Source organism: Aegilops tauschii, chromosome 4 (genome assembly GCF_002575655.3).
Source record: "Aegilops tauschii subsp. strangulata cultivar AL8/78 chromosome 4, Aet v6.0, whole genome shotgun sequence".
Lineage (NCBI taxonomy): Eukaryota > Viridiplantae > Streptophyta > Magnoliopsida > Poales > Poaceae > Aegilops > Aegilops tauschii.
In genome coordinates, this window is record NC_053038.3 from 385156256 (window position 1) to 385174373 (window position 18118).

An 18118-nucleotide genomic window follows, 5' to 3' on the forward strand; every position below is an offset into this window, starting at 1 on the left:
GTTCCTTAGAAACTAAACAAAGTCATCTATGATTTCACCGGGATACATGTGCTTCTAGATGAAATCAGAAGGAGTGCTACTTGCCCTACATAAATTTTCATTTCAGTCGGCAGCTGGATCATCTTCCTGTCGGTATCCCTGCACCGTGGATGCATTGAGGCACATATTTTGACTCGTTGTTTTCTTAGAGGATCTGTTTTCGTATTTAGATCTGCACGTCGGTGGACGCCCCTACTAATACAAGGGTCATATATTAATTTAGCACAAGAGAAAATGGGTTTGGAAAACATGATCGTAGGCTCGTCAATTTCCCAACCAACGAACCATCAGTTTCTCAACCCTTTAGTCATACTCCACTCTTCTTCTTCTTCTTCTTCTTACCCCACGGTGGCCCTGTTTTCACCGGTGCCCAACACGGAGTTGATACAGTCGACGCCAGCAATCGAGCAAAGAGAAAAATGTGTGAACACGACGAGTGGTTATTGCACGCCATTTGTATGCTCCCTGTCCCTAACCCAACCCCCTAGCCAGGCCACCCCTCCCTACAAGAGACAGCAAAATCAATGGGCGCGCCCCCCGTTTGTCTTCCCTCACTGATGAGAGCAGCTGAGCAGGCAGCGGATATGCGGCCATGGCGCCGTGAATGTCATGTGGAGGGTGCAACGCGGCTGCATGGCCAGCGTGGAGACCTTTTCCGTGACCGAGTCCCACCGGCGAAGCTGCAGCACAGCGGAGCAAGCTCTCTTCCAACCGATTTCTCTCACGCCTTCATTGCGCCATTAACTCCGCCTCACCACCTCAACTACTCACTCACTCACTCCCCGCTCCTCCACTTAAACCCCCCCTCCGGCCTCAGCTCATTCCCGTCCCTCCCACTGCGCACCGCTGCCATTGCCAGCCTAGCCAGCAGCCTTCCACGACCTTCTTACCTAGATCCGCCGCCGCGCCGAGCCACGCAACGTGCCGGAGAAGATCGACCGAACCGCGCTCGCGCTTGACCTTTGCTGATCGGCGATGGAGATGCAGCTCGCGGCCGTGCTCGCCACGCTCGCCCTCGGCGGCGCGCTCGTCGTGCTCTTCTTCGGCAAGTGGTGGCAGCCGCTGGCTGACGGCGACAAGCGCGTCAAGGAGCTCGACGACGCCGTCGAGGCCCTGCTGCAGCTGCGGGCCGACGTGCTCAAGCAGCTGGACGGCGCGCCGGAGCCGGAGCAGCCGCGCGCGTGGATGCGGCGCGTGCAGGACGCGCAGGACGAGGTGGCGTCCGTCAAGGCGCGGCACGACGCGGGGCAGCTCTACGTCGTCCGCCTCCTGCAGTACTTCCTCACCACGGGCCCCGTCGCCGGGCTGGCCGAGAAGCAGCTCAAGATCGTGCGCGCCATCCAGGAGCAGGGCGTGGCGCTGCTCGAGGCCGCGCTGGCCGCGCCGCAGGCGCCGCCGCCGCTCCTCCTCCAGCCCGAGGAGCTGGAGCTCCCGCCCGAGACGGGGTCCGCCAGGCCCTACCTCAACGAGGCGCTCGGCTTCCTCGGCGACTGCGACGCCGCGCTCGGCGTCTGGGGCGCCGGCGGCGTGGGCAAGACGACGGTGCTGAAGTGGGTGCGCGACGTGTGCGGCCGCGTGGCGCCATTCTTCGACCACGTCCTCCTCCTGGCGGCCTCCAGGGACTGCACGGTGGCGAAACTCCAGAAGGAGGTCGTGGCCGTGCTCGGCCTCCGCGACGCGCCGACCGAGCAGGCGCAGGCCGCCGGGATCCTGAGCTTCCTCAGGGACAAGAGCTTCCTGCTCCTGCTGGACGGCGTGTGGGAGCGCCTGGACCTGGAGAGGGTGGGCATCCCGCAGCCCTTGGGGGTGGTGGCCGGTCGGGTGAGGAAGGTGGTCGTGGCGTCCAGGAGCGAGGCGGTGTGCGCGGACATGGGCTGCCGCAAGAAGATCAAGATGGAGTGCATGAGCGAAGACGATGCGTGGAGCCTGTTTGAAGCGAACGCCGGCGAGGAGGCCATCCGCGGCGACGCCCAAATTTCCACACTTGCAAGACAGGTAATCAATCACTCGATCTATCTTTGCCTACTTTGGAAAACGCGGATTTGCTCCTTTTTTTTTCTGTCTGTTAGCTGCTTTCTCCTGAAACAGGAGTGCAGATTTTGTGGGCATAGACGTGGGGCAAGTGTACTAGCTTTTGTGCACATGGAAATGGGGCACGCACAATAGTTTGATTTGAGAAATTCAAAATGCCGATTAAAAATGTCTTAGACTTCCAAAGTAAATTTTGATGAAAATTGTCAGATGAAGCGTCAGTTGTGAATTTTGTGCTATGCAAAAGATACAAAAATTGTGGTAGAAACAGTTATAAGTTCATACAATCTGTTTACAAATTAGTATGACCAATTTGACATACTTTTGGACCAAAATGTATAGATCCACACTTTATACACCAATTTATCAATGTGCGTCCATGCTTTCCCCCCACTTAGAAACCAATAGTGATGCTGGTTCAAAAGTTAGAAATTCACCCCAAAAGGAATAACATGAACAGACCTTATCCAACGGATTTCAGTGTTGTTAACTTTGAAATATTAGTTATATGAATCCATTTTGATAATACCTTGAGAATTACTAGGTGGTGAACGAGCTTATTCCCCGTAGGGATTATGCAAGGATTAGTATACAAATTTCCCAACAATCAACCTGAGAATATGTAGAAGCTTGATAAGGGCGCGTGCACACATTTTATTTTCCAACAAAGTGATAATGCTCCAAAACACTTACATTGATGCACGTAGCCATCTTCATTGCAAAGTCTTTGCTCCGAAAGACCTCCAAAAAAGAATAACACATCCAAAAGGCAAGAACTCCCAGGAACAAAGGAGTTCGGCACCCAAACCTTGTGTGTAAGTTGCGGTGGAGGCGGAGGGGAACTAGCTGGAGTTATGGAGGTGTTTAGATTGCGCCTACACCGGCCCTACCAAACATGGGAGCGCATTAGTGGCAGAGGAACTTCCTCTGCCACCAAGGGGTCATCAGCACGCTAACATAAAAATCTGACAAGGCAACACAAAATTGGTTGTTATCCAAACGTATCTCCAACCTATCGGTAGCGGAAAACCAACTTGTGGTTGGATGGTTAGGGCGGCAGTGCATCAAGAATGTCGATTGCACCTCTAGCTACGAGGTTATGAAGGAACGGCATGGGCTGAGGTTTCGGATTTCCTGCAAGTTTTCTTTACGACAAACAAGTTTTCTTTACGGCTTCATAAACATTTCTACGAAAATCTCTAATAATTTTGCTCTATTGCTAAACAGGTGGCTGCAGAATGCAATGGCCTGCCTCTCTTCCTCGCCACCGTCGGCCGTGCCATGTCCAACAAACGTACAGCAGAGGAGTGGGGCGATGCATTCGACAAGCTCAAGAAGCCGCAGCTCACGAGCACTGCGCCCGGCCAGGACAAGGGTGCGCACGCTCTCGTGAAGTTCTGCTTCGACAGCCTTGAGAGCGACACGGTGAGGGAGTGCCTCCTGACCTGCGCGCTCTGGCCGGAGGACCACAACATCTCCAAGGACGAGCTCGTGCAGTGCTGGATCGGCCTCGGCCTCCTCCCCAAGTACGACGACGTCGACGAGTCGCTCCGGTTCGGGCACACGGTGGTCGCCATCCTGGAGTCGGCGCGCCTCCTGGAGCAGGGCGACAACCACCGGCACAACATGTGCCCGTCCGACACGCACGTCCGGCTCCACGACGTCGTCCGCGACGCTGCGCTCCAGCTCGCGCCCGGCAAGTGGCTGGTCCGCGCGGGCGTCGGGCTCCGGGAGCCGCCCCGCGACGAGGCGCTGTGGCGCGACGTGGAGCTCGTGTCGCTGATGCACAACGCCATCGAGGAGGCCCCCGCCAAGGCCGGCGGCGCGCTCTCGGACGCGCAGCCGGCGTCGCTGATGCTGCAGTGCAACCGCGCCCTGCCGCGGAGGATGCTGCAGGCGATCCAGCACTTCACCAGGCTGACGTACCTGGACCTGGAGGACACCGGCATACTGGACGCGTTCCCGATGGAGGTCTGCTGCCTTGTCAACCTGGAGTTCCTCAACCTGTCCAGGAACAGGATCCTGTCGCTGCCCATGGAGCTGGGCAACCTGAGCCAGCTCAAGTACCTCCACCTGCGCGACAACTACTACATCCAGATCACGGTGCCTCCGGGCCTGATCTCGCGGCTCGCCAAGCTGCAGGTGCTGGACCTGTTCACCGCGAGCATCGTCTCCGTCGCGGACGACTACGTCGCGCCGGTCATCGACGACCTCGAGAGCAGCGGCGCGCGCATGCCGTGGCTCGGCATCTGGATGGACAACACCCGCGACGCGCGGAGGTTGGCGCGCCTGGCGCCGGGCGTGCGCGCCCGGTCGATCCACCTGCGCAAGCTGGACGGGGCGCGGACCCTGGAGCTGCTGTCGGCGCAGCACGCGGCGGAGCTCGGGGGCGTGCAGGAGGGCCTGCGGGAGCTGGCGGTGTACTCGTCCGACATCGAGGAGATCGTGGCGGACGCGCACGCGCCGAGGCTGGAGGTGGTCAAGTTCGGGTTCCTCGCGAGGCTCCGCGTCATGGAGTGGTCCCACGGCGCGGCGTCCAACCTCCGGGAGGTGGCCATCGGCGCGTGCCACGCGCTGACGCACATGACCTGGGTGCAGCACCTCCCTTGCCTCGAGTCGCTCAACCTCAGCGGCTGCAACGGCATGACGAGGCTGGTCGGCGGCGTCGCGGAGGGGGGCAGCGAGGCGGAGGAGGTGGTGACGTTCCCGCGGCTGAGGCTGCTGGCGCTGCTGGGGCTGCCGAGGCTGGAGGACATCCGCGGCGGCGGGGGGGAGTGCGCGTTCCCGGAGCTGCGGAGGCTGCAGACCAGGGGGTGCTCGCGGCTGAGGCGCATACCCATGCGGCCGGTGGCCGGCGGGCAGGGCAGGGTGAGGGTGGAGGGCGACAAGCACTGGTGGAACGGGCTGCAGTGGGCGAGCGACGACGTCAAGGCCTGCTTCGTTCCGGTGCTGCTCTGAGGCTCTCGCGCTCACCGAATTGGAGTTTTGGCGCGTCCCTGGCCTGTTTGATGGTGGGTGATAAATAAGTCGGGCGGTAGGATGGCCAGGAACAACGAACAAAGCATACATGTAATATTTTTGCAGTCTATTTTGAGAAGACAAGGAGATTGGTTTGGGCTTTCTTTTCTTAGTTTTGGTTTTCTTGTATTCCGTTATCAATTAAGTAAAGAATCAATACTGTATGTTGGCGGGTTATAAGACTTTAAGTAATATTTTTTTCTGAGTTAAATGAGAGAGAAGAGGCTACAAACTTATAGTCAGCTGTACTGCTGTAGCATGAGCTCCAACATCCTTTGTGAGAGAAACATGTGGATTATATATTAATGATTGTGAGAGAAACATGTGGATTACTCCCTCCGTCTTTTAAAAAATATACTTCTAACTTTGTTGAAAAGTCCAAAAAAATTATGTTTGACTGTATTTATACAGTAATCTTAAAATATATTTTTATCATATACCTATTTGTTTCGCAAACATTGATATATGTTTGCAGAAACTCGTCAAACTTTCAGATAGTACACTTTTTTAAGGACGGAGAAAATATATATTAATGATGTAGTATATTAATATGATTAACTATTATATGAGTGGGCTATAAGAGACATGGTAAATCCATATAGTGCGTTGTTATATTAACCATGCTCTTATTGTACTTGTTCTAACTGCTTTTTTTCTTTCTCTTGGCTTCGTGACAATGCACGGGAATTGTGCCAGTGACCCTAACGTCCAGTTTACAGAGATCTTAAAACACTTAAAAAAACGTGAGTATCATATTCGAAACTGCCAAACTGCTAACTATTTAAAACTAAAACGTTATTACATCCAATATGTGAGTATATGGGATGCGCTAACTTTTATGAGACGGAGGGAGTATATCACATCAGATACACTTTGAAACAAAGAATATGTCACACACATACACACACATCTCCCTACTTGGAATCAAAATCATGGATACAGTAAACGCACAACTTCGTAACTGCGTCACAACCCTGGGGTAAAAAATTAGATCTCCTCTCAGTGGTATTACATAACTTCAATAATTTCCTGTACAAAATGTCATGGAATATCGAGAGTACAAAAGCCACGGTTTTGTACTTCGGTAGAAGAAATAAGAACATTTGCCACAACAACATTTTCTATGCACACTTTAATCAAACTAAAAGCTAACCTCATATGTCACGACCACACAATAAAAGAAACGATCAACAAAGTTAGAACCTCTTGAAAGGAAATGCGCTCCGGCCCTTCTGGCATTGCACGCGTACTCCGTAACATTTGGCAACGGTAGAACACACTCCAGTTATTTTCACCGATAATTGTGCTGCCTTTTCTTGGTTAGCCCCAGACAAATTATTCCACGATGTTCCACGCAGGTCTCCATGCTGCAAAGTGACCTCTACCGTCTGTCCAGGGCAGATTATACCAGTTGCTGGAGAAACCTGTGTTGAAGACATGTTTCACCCTCAGTGCTCAAGCATTAAAAGCTCACAGTGTTGAACAAGCATCAACAAGCAGAACCATCTTACAGTAATTAGATTGTTCTAAAATGAAGTGAGCCAATATAAGGAGAGTCAGGACAAGGCATTAACCCACCTTAAGCCAAGTAGGGAAACCAGCAGAATCTGTGCCAGAGGAACTTGGTGCTTGGCCAGTTATCTCAAAACAAGCTCTGTCTTCTGTACTTCTGTTTTGTAGTTTAAAAATATAGGGAGTTTGGTCTTGCAGAATGATGTCATTGGTGCTCACATTTGCTTCAGGGAATGCTTTTAGCCCCTGGAGCAAGTGCAACACTTTCTTATTTGAACTCATTATCTCCCCATATTTCTGCCTCATCGTCTGTTTCTCAACACGTGCAACATCCAAATTGAACAAGCATTTTACAGGTTTGTGATCACTGTCTGTTGCTTCCATGCAAGAGTCGTACCTTGAAATATAGAATAATACAGTTCCATAAGGTTTCTATGTACTAACTGAAAAATGGATGTTAGGTACACAGGACAAAAAGACTAACTACAAATAAGACCTGATTTCGGAAATAAAAAACTTTGTACAGCTCAAACCATCTGTCTGATTGGACATCTGTTTTCACCACAGATTTCGTAACGACAAGTGCTTTAAAGTAAGATCTCAGTTAACTATGTTTCGAGAAACCTATTTGAACTCTTTTGTTGCCAGGCAGTAACGCATTAGTTGCCACCCTATTTTGTAACATGTCACCACATGGCAACTTTATAAATTGTCAGGTGGTAACATTGAAGGCAAAAAAGAAAAGTCATCGAAACATACCAACATGGGGTCTGGTTTTTGAGCTCTCGTCAAAACAAAGCCAACAGTGAAAACAGATCATAAATTGGCTCTATATTTAAAAGATAAAATGTTTTAACTTCCGAGTACATGCATGCAAATAGCAAATGAGAGATGGACTGGTGGAGGAAACGTCGTGCTCTAGGACAATCGAGCACATGTTCTTGCGTTATTTGTGCCCTACTAATATTCTTTATCCAGTGAGATAATCAAACAACAAATGACTTACAGTGATACTGAACAAACCACAGGACAATCCAAAGAACACTCAGTTCCTGAACTAGCTCGGCTGTCACGGTATAGAACTCGGTCACACCAGGCAGGAATGCGTTTCTTCTCACTACAATCATACCCTACAATAAGAGAGAAGTTTCTTCAAACGAAGTGTTCAGGAATCAGGAGTTCAGAAGTATTATCAACTCATAAGGATCAAATTGGTACCGTATGAAACATTATTGCTGTGATAAGCACACACTAATATAACTAGCGGTTTGCCATGGAACACCCCCCAAAGAGTGTACTACTTTTGATGCAGATCGATGATACACCAGTGGCTGGGTTATACACCCACTCCCTAACCAAGTGAGCTAGCCTCACTTCTTATCTTTACATCAACTTCCTCCGGTTGTTACCAGATTACAGTCTCATACCCTTCTAGAAATTTTACTTTAGCATTCTCATTCATCTACATACATGTTATATAACGTTAGTACATAAAGTTGTCTCCAACCTCGCAAAAGGAAATCCTCTCCATGCAAATCAGCACCTCTAACAGTGAAGACCGGATGCACAAAAAATAAGGATACCATTTAATCTTCTATTGAACGAAAATGGCATTTTCAAAGTTTTTTAGAAAAGGGCAGGGTGGGGGTTACTGAAGCAGGCCTCAAACAACTATCATCAGAATAACTATACCTGATAAGCCAGCTTTGTGTTTCTCAAATTTGTAAGTAGGTGGGAACTGGAAATCTCCTTCACGTAATCCCTGGAAGACTCTCCCGGATCTCATTTCTGCTCGCAGCTGGTCATTCTTCCTCAGCCAGTCAAAGCGTCTCCGGGAAACCAACCCCATCGCCTCTTCATACGAAATGTCGTAAAGCCGGTAATTGAAGTCACCAAGAAAGACAATCATGTCCGTATCTGACAACTCAGGCATTCTTGATCCCTATCATAGCAACATTTTGGTAATGTTTACAATCTCAGATAATGGATCTAGAAACAACTCTATCCACTGCAAAAATAAAATGAAGGGGAAGCAACAACATACATTTGCTTGAAGAAGCTGACCGGCAGAACCAGAAACTGCAACATGAAAAGAAGTTGAGTAACAGTGTGTAAGATTAAGAAGTTCTGAATTCTTGGCACGATTCTTCATTGTGATTAGGATGGTTGGCCAGACATTTACAAATTTGAACATCATCATGCAGAAAAGTTAACAAGAAGATTGAACAATTACTTGATGTTGTCAATAATCCACTTGAAGGGGTGGCAAAGGTCATTGTTCTAAAGACATGGTCAAAGTCTTCATTTCGCCGGCTCACAGCTTCCATATGTGCAGCGAAATGACAATTTACAAAGCAAATGCTTCTATCATGTATTCTCATCCTCAATCCGACTGCTCCCTGAGACAGTGAAGTACATTACAAAATGTAGTAAACTAAGCTGAACTAAAATGAAACCATAATGCTGCTTCTATACTCCCCCAAAACTAAATTACGCGAATATTTAAGCAGAATTGCGCCATGCCTACTCAGCATCCCGTAATAACTGCCCAAAGGCAGCATGCCCAACCAGGAAGCATGAGCAATGTGCACAGTCCTGTCCAGGAGGGATACATCGGCAATGCAGAATACATCACAGTAGGAGGATACATTACTCGATTTGGTTCCAGTTAAGTTTAGATCAGGTATCGCAAGATTATATCCCTAGTTTTAGTTAATTGCGTCTGTTAGAATAGAAATGGAATCAGTGTGCTAATAGGGCTGCCTCATCTATATATGAGGTGCCTATAAGTACTCTCCATACCCCTATCATCTCTTCTACACAGATCTTGTTACACCTGCAAGTAGAGGACCTCAGCCTCGACCTTCTTCCGTCACTGAAAAGCTATGCTCATGACAATTTGGTAACAGGCGCAGCCCTTGATACGGCTGTGGCGGCTCCTGGTCAGATCAAGGTATGGATGGCAGCGACAATCTCGCTAGCCAGATGGCTGCTACCCGAGAGGCTGAACCAGACTAACGAGATCAATACCAAGATCAGCGGGGTGGATCAGCAGCAGTCCGCACGGCTGCTATTAACTGAATAGAAGGCACATGCCGAGATCACCATAGTGGTGTCCTCTCACTCAAGACTTGTTCCCCTGGGGGCATCCTGGCAGGTCCAAAAGCTGTGCATGGCTTCTCTCTGCTAACAGCCACTGCTGCCACCTCCATAGAACACACTGCAGACTGGACTGCACCACATCTACAAGTACTTCTCAACGTTTGATGGCAAGGAAGATTGTTACCCTAGCTGAACTGCTACAAACAACCTTTAGGAGATGATGGACAGGAAGGTATGGCTAGTGTCCTATCACGTGACGGGGCTGCATAAACATGGTAGCACCACATGGATTGACATGACAGTGTCCAAACTGGAAGCACTTCACCTACCTTTTCAACACCAGTTTCAGGCATCCCTACTAGCAATTCCCTCATGGAATTGGTTTCTCTATGACAAAGTGGCTCGCTGTGTCAGTTCCAGGAGCAATTTCTGACACTGCCTACATGGCAGATCCTCTGACAGAAAACAAGCAGATCCAACTCTTCACCATCAGATCACAGGAGCCGCTGTGAACAGATATCAAGGTACAAGCACCAGAACTTTAGAAATGGTCATAAGGCTGCCGTACATGTCAACCTGATTGCCAAGCCTGCCGCAGTGGGCTCCCGTCTGGTAAGCAATAGTCATCGAAAAACAACCCGCTGCCAAGCTGGGCAATTCGCGCCTAATATCTAGATCAAGTTGTATTTACACAAGAAAGGAGTTGGGCATATATAACAACCAGCAGAGAACGTTCACTTAAATCAAACACTACTTAAAAATAAATGGCTGATGAGTATGATGGCAAAATGGTGAGCTGAAATAAAAACTATATTGACATTTGACATTAAGTCACAAACAACATGTCTAAGTTACCTGCTACGAATAAGAAATAATATATTAATAGGACAACAAAAGTACCTTGTTGCCAGAAAGAATACATTAACAAGACAACAAAAGTACCTTGTTGCCAATAGCGCGCCCTAATCCACATGCTACTGCAGCATTGTCGATATCACTGACAAAATGCTTAAGATTTGTTCTTACCCTGAAGAAAGAAAAAACTCAATAACTTCCACAATTACGAAGAAAAAAACAGAAGGATAAACACCAAAAATAGTCCTAAACAGATTACCATACAGCGGTAAGTAACCCAGCCATCTGCCTTGAACCAACACGCTCAAAAGAGTGGCCTTTCAAGATTTGCCCAATTGCATCCAACCACCACTCCCCGTTTGGGCTTCCCTCTAGCCCTACCTAAAGCCAGTGGAAATTATATCAGGATTACAGCTAGCAAAAAATAGCATATATTTTTTCTATATTTATGCTTATTAATATTCTAAAAAATTAACATGAGAATTAACTCTTAACAGGTACTCCCTCCGTTCCAAAATATACGGCATATAGATTTTCAGAAGTCAAGCTTTGTAAAGTTTATAGAGAAAAATATCTACATCTACAATACCAAACAAATATTATCAGATACATTGTGAAATATATTTGTATACTGTGTTTATTTGGTATTATTGACGTTGATATTTTTCTCTATAAACTTGGTAAAACTTGATGGAAGTTAATTTTTGGCACACAAAAAACGCGCTATATTTTGGAACAGATGGAGTAGTAAACAAGCCACCTTTTGGGTATGAAACCCATTTGGGCGAGAGTAGTACTAGGATGGGTGACCTCCTCGGAAGTCCTCGTGAAAGGGTTTCATATCTAGCCTACCCCAACTTGTTTGGGATAAAAGGCTTCGTAAGTAAGTAAGTTTTTACCGTTTCTTTAGCTGCCGACATTGCAAGAAAACCAGCGCCCATCTCCACCTCTTGCAATCCAACTACCACTACCCCAACCTCTTGTGTTGGGAATTTCAGCCAAGCTCTTAGTGACTCATAAGATGCTTTTTCTTGCCCAACATTCCAAGAACATACTAACACCTTCATGTATTCAATGTTTTTGTATGATATCTCTTTCTCCGTCAATTCAGAACGCAAAATGCTGTCAGCAGGCCCTGGAGATGATAAATTCCATCCACGGACTCCCCCATGACCAGCTAATGTAAATATATATGAACTTCCGACAGCCATACTCAGAATTGGACTACTATGTGCAATCCATCCTCCCAGCAAGTTGCCATCCAGGTCCAAGAGCTGGATGTTACCATCCATGTACCCCACCCACAATCTTGTGCCAAAGTTGAGAATACTTTGAACAGAAGATGAATGATGCTGAAACTCTTGCAAACGATTACCACTACCATCCCATTGAGCAACTGAGCCATTTACAGATCCTGTCCAGATCATCCCATCCATTGACATTACTAATGCTTCTATTCTTCGAGTATCATCTCCAAATCCTGCTTTAGCAGCAACTCGCCGAACTGCATCAGCTGCTCCCATCAAAGCATTCCGTGATCTCTGGAAAAAATTAACAGGACTGCGAGCTTTCTCTTTCTTCGGAGAGGAGAAAAGGTTTTGTTTTGTTTCATAGCCATATGGATCCTGAGCAGATAAGACGTCAAAACGGGTATCAACTTGGCCATCCACATTTACCACTTTCAGGAGCTCCTTAGTGCGAGAATCCCTATACGGCAAAATAGAGAACAAGAATAAACACAAATATACGAACAGCTGGACTAATGTAAGCAAAATGCAACAGCAACAGGTGAATGGACACATGAAGTGTACCAGAGTGCAAATGAGAGGTAACCAGCACTCCATACTTTCGATCTGGAATTGTCAGATAATAGAAGTTTTACATCTACGGAAGGCAAGGGGCAGGCCCCTCCGTCACTGACCATGGTCCAAAGGTCAATGAATGATCCTTCAACTAAAAGGGAGACCTTACACTTTTCTTCTCTTTCTAAAGCAAGAGATTTCTCAATTGCTTCTCCATTCCATACTTTAATTATTCCACCTTCAGATCCAGACCATAAATCACCTATGATTGATGCAAACAAGATCAGAATTGAACTAGTCCAAGTGCAATTAGCTTGTTCAACAATATGAATTCTAACTGCTGAAAATAGTATAACTATGAAGAAGAATCATAAAGTTGCAAGCAGCAAGCCACCATCTTAAACATATAGGCTACCTGAACAACAAATTTCAGCAGCTCATGCTGCGGATCTAATAGTTGAATGCCTTATCTGCCTTGTAGATTTCACTATTAATATTTGGTTGTGTTAAGATGGATGGCATAGTTTTATTAGCATAGCACAATAACTATATATATATATATATATATATATATATATATATATATATATATATATATAGTTCAGGACTTGTTGTTAATCTTCTAGCAATTCAGAAAAAGAAGAATGGAAGCATGTCAGGACAAGTACTGGTACTTCGTCGACCAAAATTAAAATCTCTCTACAACAGATTGTCCTGGGGATGCTGATACTAGAGGTGAACTCTGGGAGTTGGTTTGCATAAGTAGTTGCATGCCCACTGCTGCCAATATACTGCCAGGTCCCTTTTAACAAACAAAAAAACTTCTCCTAAGCTGTTAGCAAGCTAGTTTGCTGCAACTGTGTGAAAACAATTTTGTGAATCTAGTGCAAAAACTAGTGCGCTGAACAATGTGTGAAACTGTCTTTGGCAGGTGTGCTGTTTGCATGTCTTCGCGAGAAATGAAATATCCCATTTTACAGCAAGCGTAATACAAGTCCGTTTGGATCAGACTGACAGGTAATATTTCAGTTGTTGTGAAAATATAATCCCAAGTAAGTCAAATCATAACAAATTTCGTGAATTAACCTACCCCCTCCCAAAGAAAAGTTCAAGGTCGTGGACTCTTGAGTTGCCCTCCACGACCTTGAACTTTTCTGTTTGCATGTCTTATTGGACTCTTGAGTTGCCCTCCACGACCTTGATCACAACGGTCGAGCCATCACCGAACTTGACAGTGCCGGGCACCGTCTGGTTCGGCTCCGCACGTCACCATGTCGCTGGTCATGTGGTCCGACGCCCCGGTGTCGAGGTACCAGGCGGCGTCAGCATCCTCAGGTGTTTGCATCAGGACCACCCACGCGTGCTCCTCACTAAGGTAGACGCCCTCCTCCCAGTTGCCATGGCAGCGTATTTCGCTGGCGTGGAACGGGCTGCCGTGACAGCGTTTTCTGCTGCCATGGCAACGATCTGGCCCAAAACCCCTGCCATGGCAGGGATTTCGGACGGCTCAGTGGTAAACGTAAGCGACATCTCCTCGATCATCAGCAGCGCAAGATCTTTGTCGTCCACCTGCACGATGTAAGCCTCTTCACGTTTCTTCTCTCAACAGTCATGGGCCCACTAGCCCACCTTGCCGCAGTAGCGGCATTTGTCATGGTCCGTGTCGGTGGAGTTGCCACCGGCGTTGCTGCTGCCTAGAGGCATTCTTCCCCTTCGAGTTCCGGCCGCCGCATCCACAGGCATTCCAAATACTATGGGCCATTTTCAGTGCTGGCGAAAGTGGACTCTGTTTCCTACAAGTTGGTACTTCCTGAGGGCTGCCAGTTGCATCCAACATTTCATGTTAGCTAGCTGAAGAAACACCTAGGTCCCAAAGCAATTCCAAACCCAACTTTACCTTTACTGAATGTTGATGGCCCGATATTGGTGGAACCAGAAGAACTACTGGAGAACAAGCTCATCCCGCATGTCCAGGGCAACATCACTATTCCCGTGATTCAGTGGCGCGTCAAATGGAGGAACATACTGCTGGAAATGGCAACCTGGGAGCACTCCACATTTATCCGGAAGCGTTTCAGACTTAAGGGACAAGTCTGAACTTCAGTAGGGGGAATTGTCATGCGCGAAGCGTTCCCTTTGAATACCTCATCTAACGCTGGCTACATTATCTGCAACTCACTTACTGTTTCGCGCCCATCTTGATCAACATTGGGCCCTCGTCTTTGATCCAACGTCTCCCTTCAGAAATACTACTTCTGGGATGAACGTGCTGTCAGACAAGCTGCTTTACCATCCCTTGCATTTACCTGTTCTACTTTTCACTTTACCTACTTTCCAGACTATATAAACCAGGAAGGAAAACCCTAGAAACCATCTTGTTCACTTTGCGTTAAACCCTAGCCGCCTCTGTTCGACGTCCAGCCCCTATTTGCTCTTGTTAAGTTTATCTTAATTAACAATGGAGCAAAGTAGCTACATCTCTGCATATTATTGTCTCGGCCTTGCTTCCATGTTGAATCTCGTGATCAGGCCATGATACCTCATGGGAATAGAAGTTGCATATTCCTAACAGAAGTGATGTGTTGGAGGATGGTTGCAGTGGCGCGCAGCACACAAATCCATGGGGCTCGTGATAAAAGTATGTTGTGAAGTCAGAGCTCGAGGCAGATCATGTTGAAGTGACGGTTGATTGTGATGTGGGTCAGAGGATAACGGCATCAAGACAGGGAGAGCATGGATTTGGACTTGGATCCATGAGTCTTAGTAGTCTGCCCTCGCAGATTAGTAATGCTGTGTACTTCCTGATTCATGCAAATATTAAGTGGGAGAGCATAGAAACACTTCTCTAAACCAATAAGGTGGATAACTTTATTACATTAGACCACATGGACAGGTCTGTGGTCGGTGTGACTAGATAGTTAGATGTAGATAACTGATTTTACAGGATCCATTGCATTGCTCGGACAGGGCTTTAAGTCAGATAGCTGTTTGCTTCAACGTTTCTAGAATTAACTATAATATTTCAAGTACAAAAATAAACTACATCAGTGATGGGCGTCATAGACACTACTATATTCTACAATAAACTAAGCTATTCAGCGTCCCTTCTATGTTGATAAATTAATAGATTGTGTGTTCCTGCTGATATTTCGCCTTCCTAGAATAGATATACATGTTTCAGCCACTTGTTTACAGATGGCGGTAGTGTAAGCATGAATGTCATTAACCACGGTGATCAATTGCAATGTACAATGTCAGAAAGTTGCATGAAAATCATACTGATTGAAATGAAACTGAGCCAAGGGGAATTACCATAGGGAGAGATGACCATCGCAAATACTGGTCCACGGTGTGCATCCCACCCAATGCGCTCCCCGGCCTCCGGACCTGGGTCAGCACGCCAACCCATGATCCGCCCGTTGGTGTGGCCGCTCCACACCAAACCGCGGCCGGGATCAGCCACGAGGCAGATTGCAGGCGGTGTCTTGCGCGACTCCCGAAAGGGCGCGCTCGCCTCGTCTCCCCACCGCCGCGGAGATGTGGGTGATCGGAAGGCATCCGCGACGTCCCAAACCCTGACGCCAGCCTCGCCCGCCGCCCAGAGGTGAGTGGAGGTCCCGGCACCAGGAGCAGCACAGCAGGTGAGAGCACAGAGGGCGATGCCAGACTGTGACTCCCTCGGTGGCCTCGGGCGCAGCTCCAGCGGGGGCGGGCGGTCCGCGCGCACGGCGGCGCGAGGGGGAGGGCGGTGGACGCGGGATTGGGATGCGGAAGCGGCGAACTCCGAGAGCGAGTTGGAATGGTGGGGGCCCGGGGGCGGAGGGCAGACGTCGGCTACCGCGGGGAGAGAAGCGGCCGAGAAGGCCGGGAGGGAGTGGCTGGGGTGGATGGGCTGAGGGGCAATAGCGCGGTGGAGGGAACCGGAGAAGGAAGCGGAGGCGGATGCAGGAGGGATGGAGGTGACCGGGAGGGATGCTGAGCGGAGAGCCGATGGAGCGGGAGGGGAGGTGGAAGGGATGGGAGCAGGGGCTGGCGGAGGGGTAGGGGGCGAGATGGAGGCGGAGAGGAAGAAGTCATCGGGGACGTCGTCCCACGGGGATGAGACGGCGGCGGCGGGTGTCGCGGTGTCGCCGGGATCCGCCATTGCGGAGATCGGGGGCAACAGCCTGACAAGTAGGTGAGGGAGAAAGGACTTGCGCGGACGCGGCTTGACTCCCCTGGACGTGCTCCCATGTCCCATCCGTGCTCCCGCCCGCTCAATCTTCATCCCACGGTTCTCCTCCCACGTCTTTTTTTTCAGCCAAAAGAAACACACACAAGAAAAATCCTTGCTAGCATAGCACCCTTTGAGTTTATTTTGAGCGCACGTCCCACAATTTCCAACATTGATATCAAGAGCTAGGCCATTCAATCCGATGTGCAACTCTGTCGACGTGGTTCATTAGAAACCCTATTCCTAGTCCTCTGTGTGTACTCGGCTGCTCCAAACTCTCCTTTTGTTGTTGGTCGCCTCTGAGTCCGCTGCGAACTATGCCGTATCATGGCCTTATCTGGTCGAATCACTGCCGCCACGTGAGATTATTATTATGTTTTCGCTGGAATCTCGCATACGCCGGATCAATCTGTGCAGCCAAGATTCTACTGCGACGCACGTACCCACGTCAGCTCGCTATCTGCAAAATTTACTTTGAATATTAGTAAGCTTAGCCCATGCAGAATATAAATATGAGACAAATCAATTGATATGGTGAGATACACAAGCTATATGGTGCTTGCAAGATTAAGAATCAAAATAGACCGCAAGTAAATAAGTAAGGTTAGGGATAAATGAATACACAAGTGACGAGAATGTATTTCGATGTTCACTTTGTAGAGATGAATGTTATCACAAAGTCACACTAACACCACAAAAGATCAACATGTTCTCTTTGAGATATCACCGCCAAGACGATTTTGAACCACTCCCGGTAAACCTTGAGGCGGCCTCCAAACCTTCACAAACGATGAGGAAATCACAAATCGATTTCTCACCGAGGACTCCTACTGCCTAAGAGTCTCCAACCTCAAATAACAAGATCCGCCAAGGAAACAACGTGGGGAATCAATGTTTTCTTAGGTTGAAGTGTGGATCGGGCACTTCTCTCTCACTTCCCAAAATATTAAGAAGTTTGAGTGGAAGCGAAGGGAGATGTTCAAGAAATTCAAGCTAGAACAATGGAGAAGATTGGAATTATAGCCAGCCCCCAAATCCAATCGTCATCACACATTTTCTGCGTGGCCCAGAAGTTCCGGCCCCTGAAAGCTTCGGCAAAGTTTTGATGACCCACAAGTATAGGGGATCAATCGTAATCCTTTCGATAAGTAAGAGCGTCGAACCCAACGAGGAGCAGGAAATGACAAGTGGTTTTCAACAAGGTATTTTCTGCAAGCACTGAAATATCGGTAACAAGTAGTTTGATAGCAAGATAATTTGTAGCGAACAAGTAACGGTAACGGTAAATAAAGTGCAGCAAGGTAGCCCAATCCTTTTGTGGCAAAGGACAGGCCAAAACGGTCTCTTATAATAAGCAAAGTGTTCTTGAGGGCACACGGGAATTTCATCTAGTTACTTTCATCATGTTGATTCGATTCATGTTCGCTACTTTAATAATTTGATATGTGGGTGGACCAGTGCTTGGGTGATGTTCTTACTTGAACAAACCTCCCGCTTATGATTAACCCCCTCGCAAGCATCCGCAACTACGAGAAAAGTATTAAGA

At 48.1% G+C, this 18118-nt stretch overlaps 2 protein-coding genes across 2 annotated transcripts; one reads left to right on the forward strand and one right to left on the reverse strand.

Moving 5' to 3' along the window:
- Positions 1-222: 222 nt before the first annotated feature.
- LOC109766564 (probable disease resistance protein At1g61300) lies at positions 223-5268 on the forward strand. The gene is made up of 2 exons (XM_020325346.4): positions 223-2034; positions 3298-5268. The coding sequence occupies exons 1-2, from the start codon at positions 1015-1017 to the stop codon at positions 5026-5028; spliced, it is 2751 nt and encodes a 916-aa protein (XP_020180935.1). The 5' UTR covers positions 223-1014; the 3' UTR covers positions 5029-5268.
- An 800-nt stretch (positions 5269-6068) lies between these two features.
- On the reverse strand, positions 6069-16594 carry LOC109766565 (type II inositol polyphosphate 5-phosphatase 15). Its single transcript, XM_020325347.4, has 11 exons — positions 15672-16594; positions 12369-12621; positions 11457-12264; positions 10817-10938; positions 10645-10729; positions 8834-8999; positions 8645-8679; positions 8293-8542; positions 7607-7730; positions 6667-6997; positions 6069-6512 (listed from the first exon to the last, which is right to left on the reverse strand). Exons 1-11 carry the CDS (start codon positions 16501-16503, stop codon positions 6285-6287), a joined length of 3234 nt encoding a protein of 1077 aa, XP_020180936.1. The 5' UTR covers positions 16504-16594; the 3' UTR covers positions 6069-6284.
- Between the last annotated feature and the right edge of the window lie 1524 nt (positions 16595-18118).

Coding starts and splice junctions, on each gene's coding strand:
- LOC109766564 (XM_020325346.4), top strand. CDS start 1,015: ATGGAGATGCAGCTCGCGGCCGTGCTCGCCACGCTCGCCCTCGGCGGC. Junction 2,035..3,297: donor TTTCCACACTTGCAAGACAG/GTAATCAATCAC, acceptor ATTGCTAAACAG/GTGGCTGCAGAATGCAATGG.
- LOC109766565 (XM_020325347.4), bottom strand. CDS start 16,503: ATGGCGGATCCCGGCGACACCGCGACACCCGCCGCCGCCGTCTCATCC. Junction 8,680..8,833: donor TGGATTATTGACAACATCAA/GTAATTGTTCAA, acceptor TTCATGTTGCAG/TTTCTGGTTCTGCCGGTCAG. Junction 8,543..8,644: donor GTCAGCTTCTTCAAGCAAAT/GTATGTTGTTGC, acceptor TTGCTATGATAG/GGATCAAGAATGCCTGAGTT.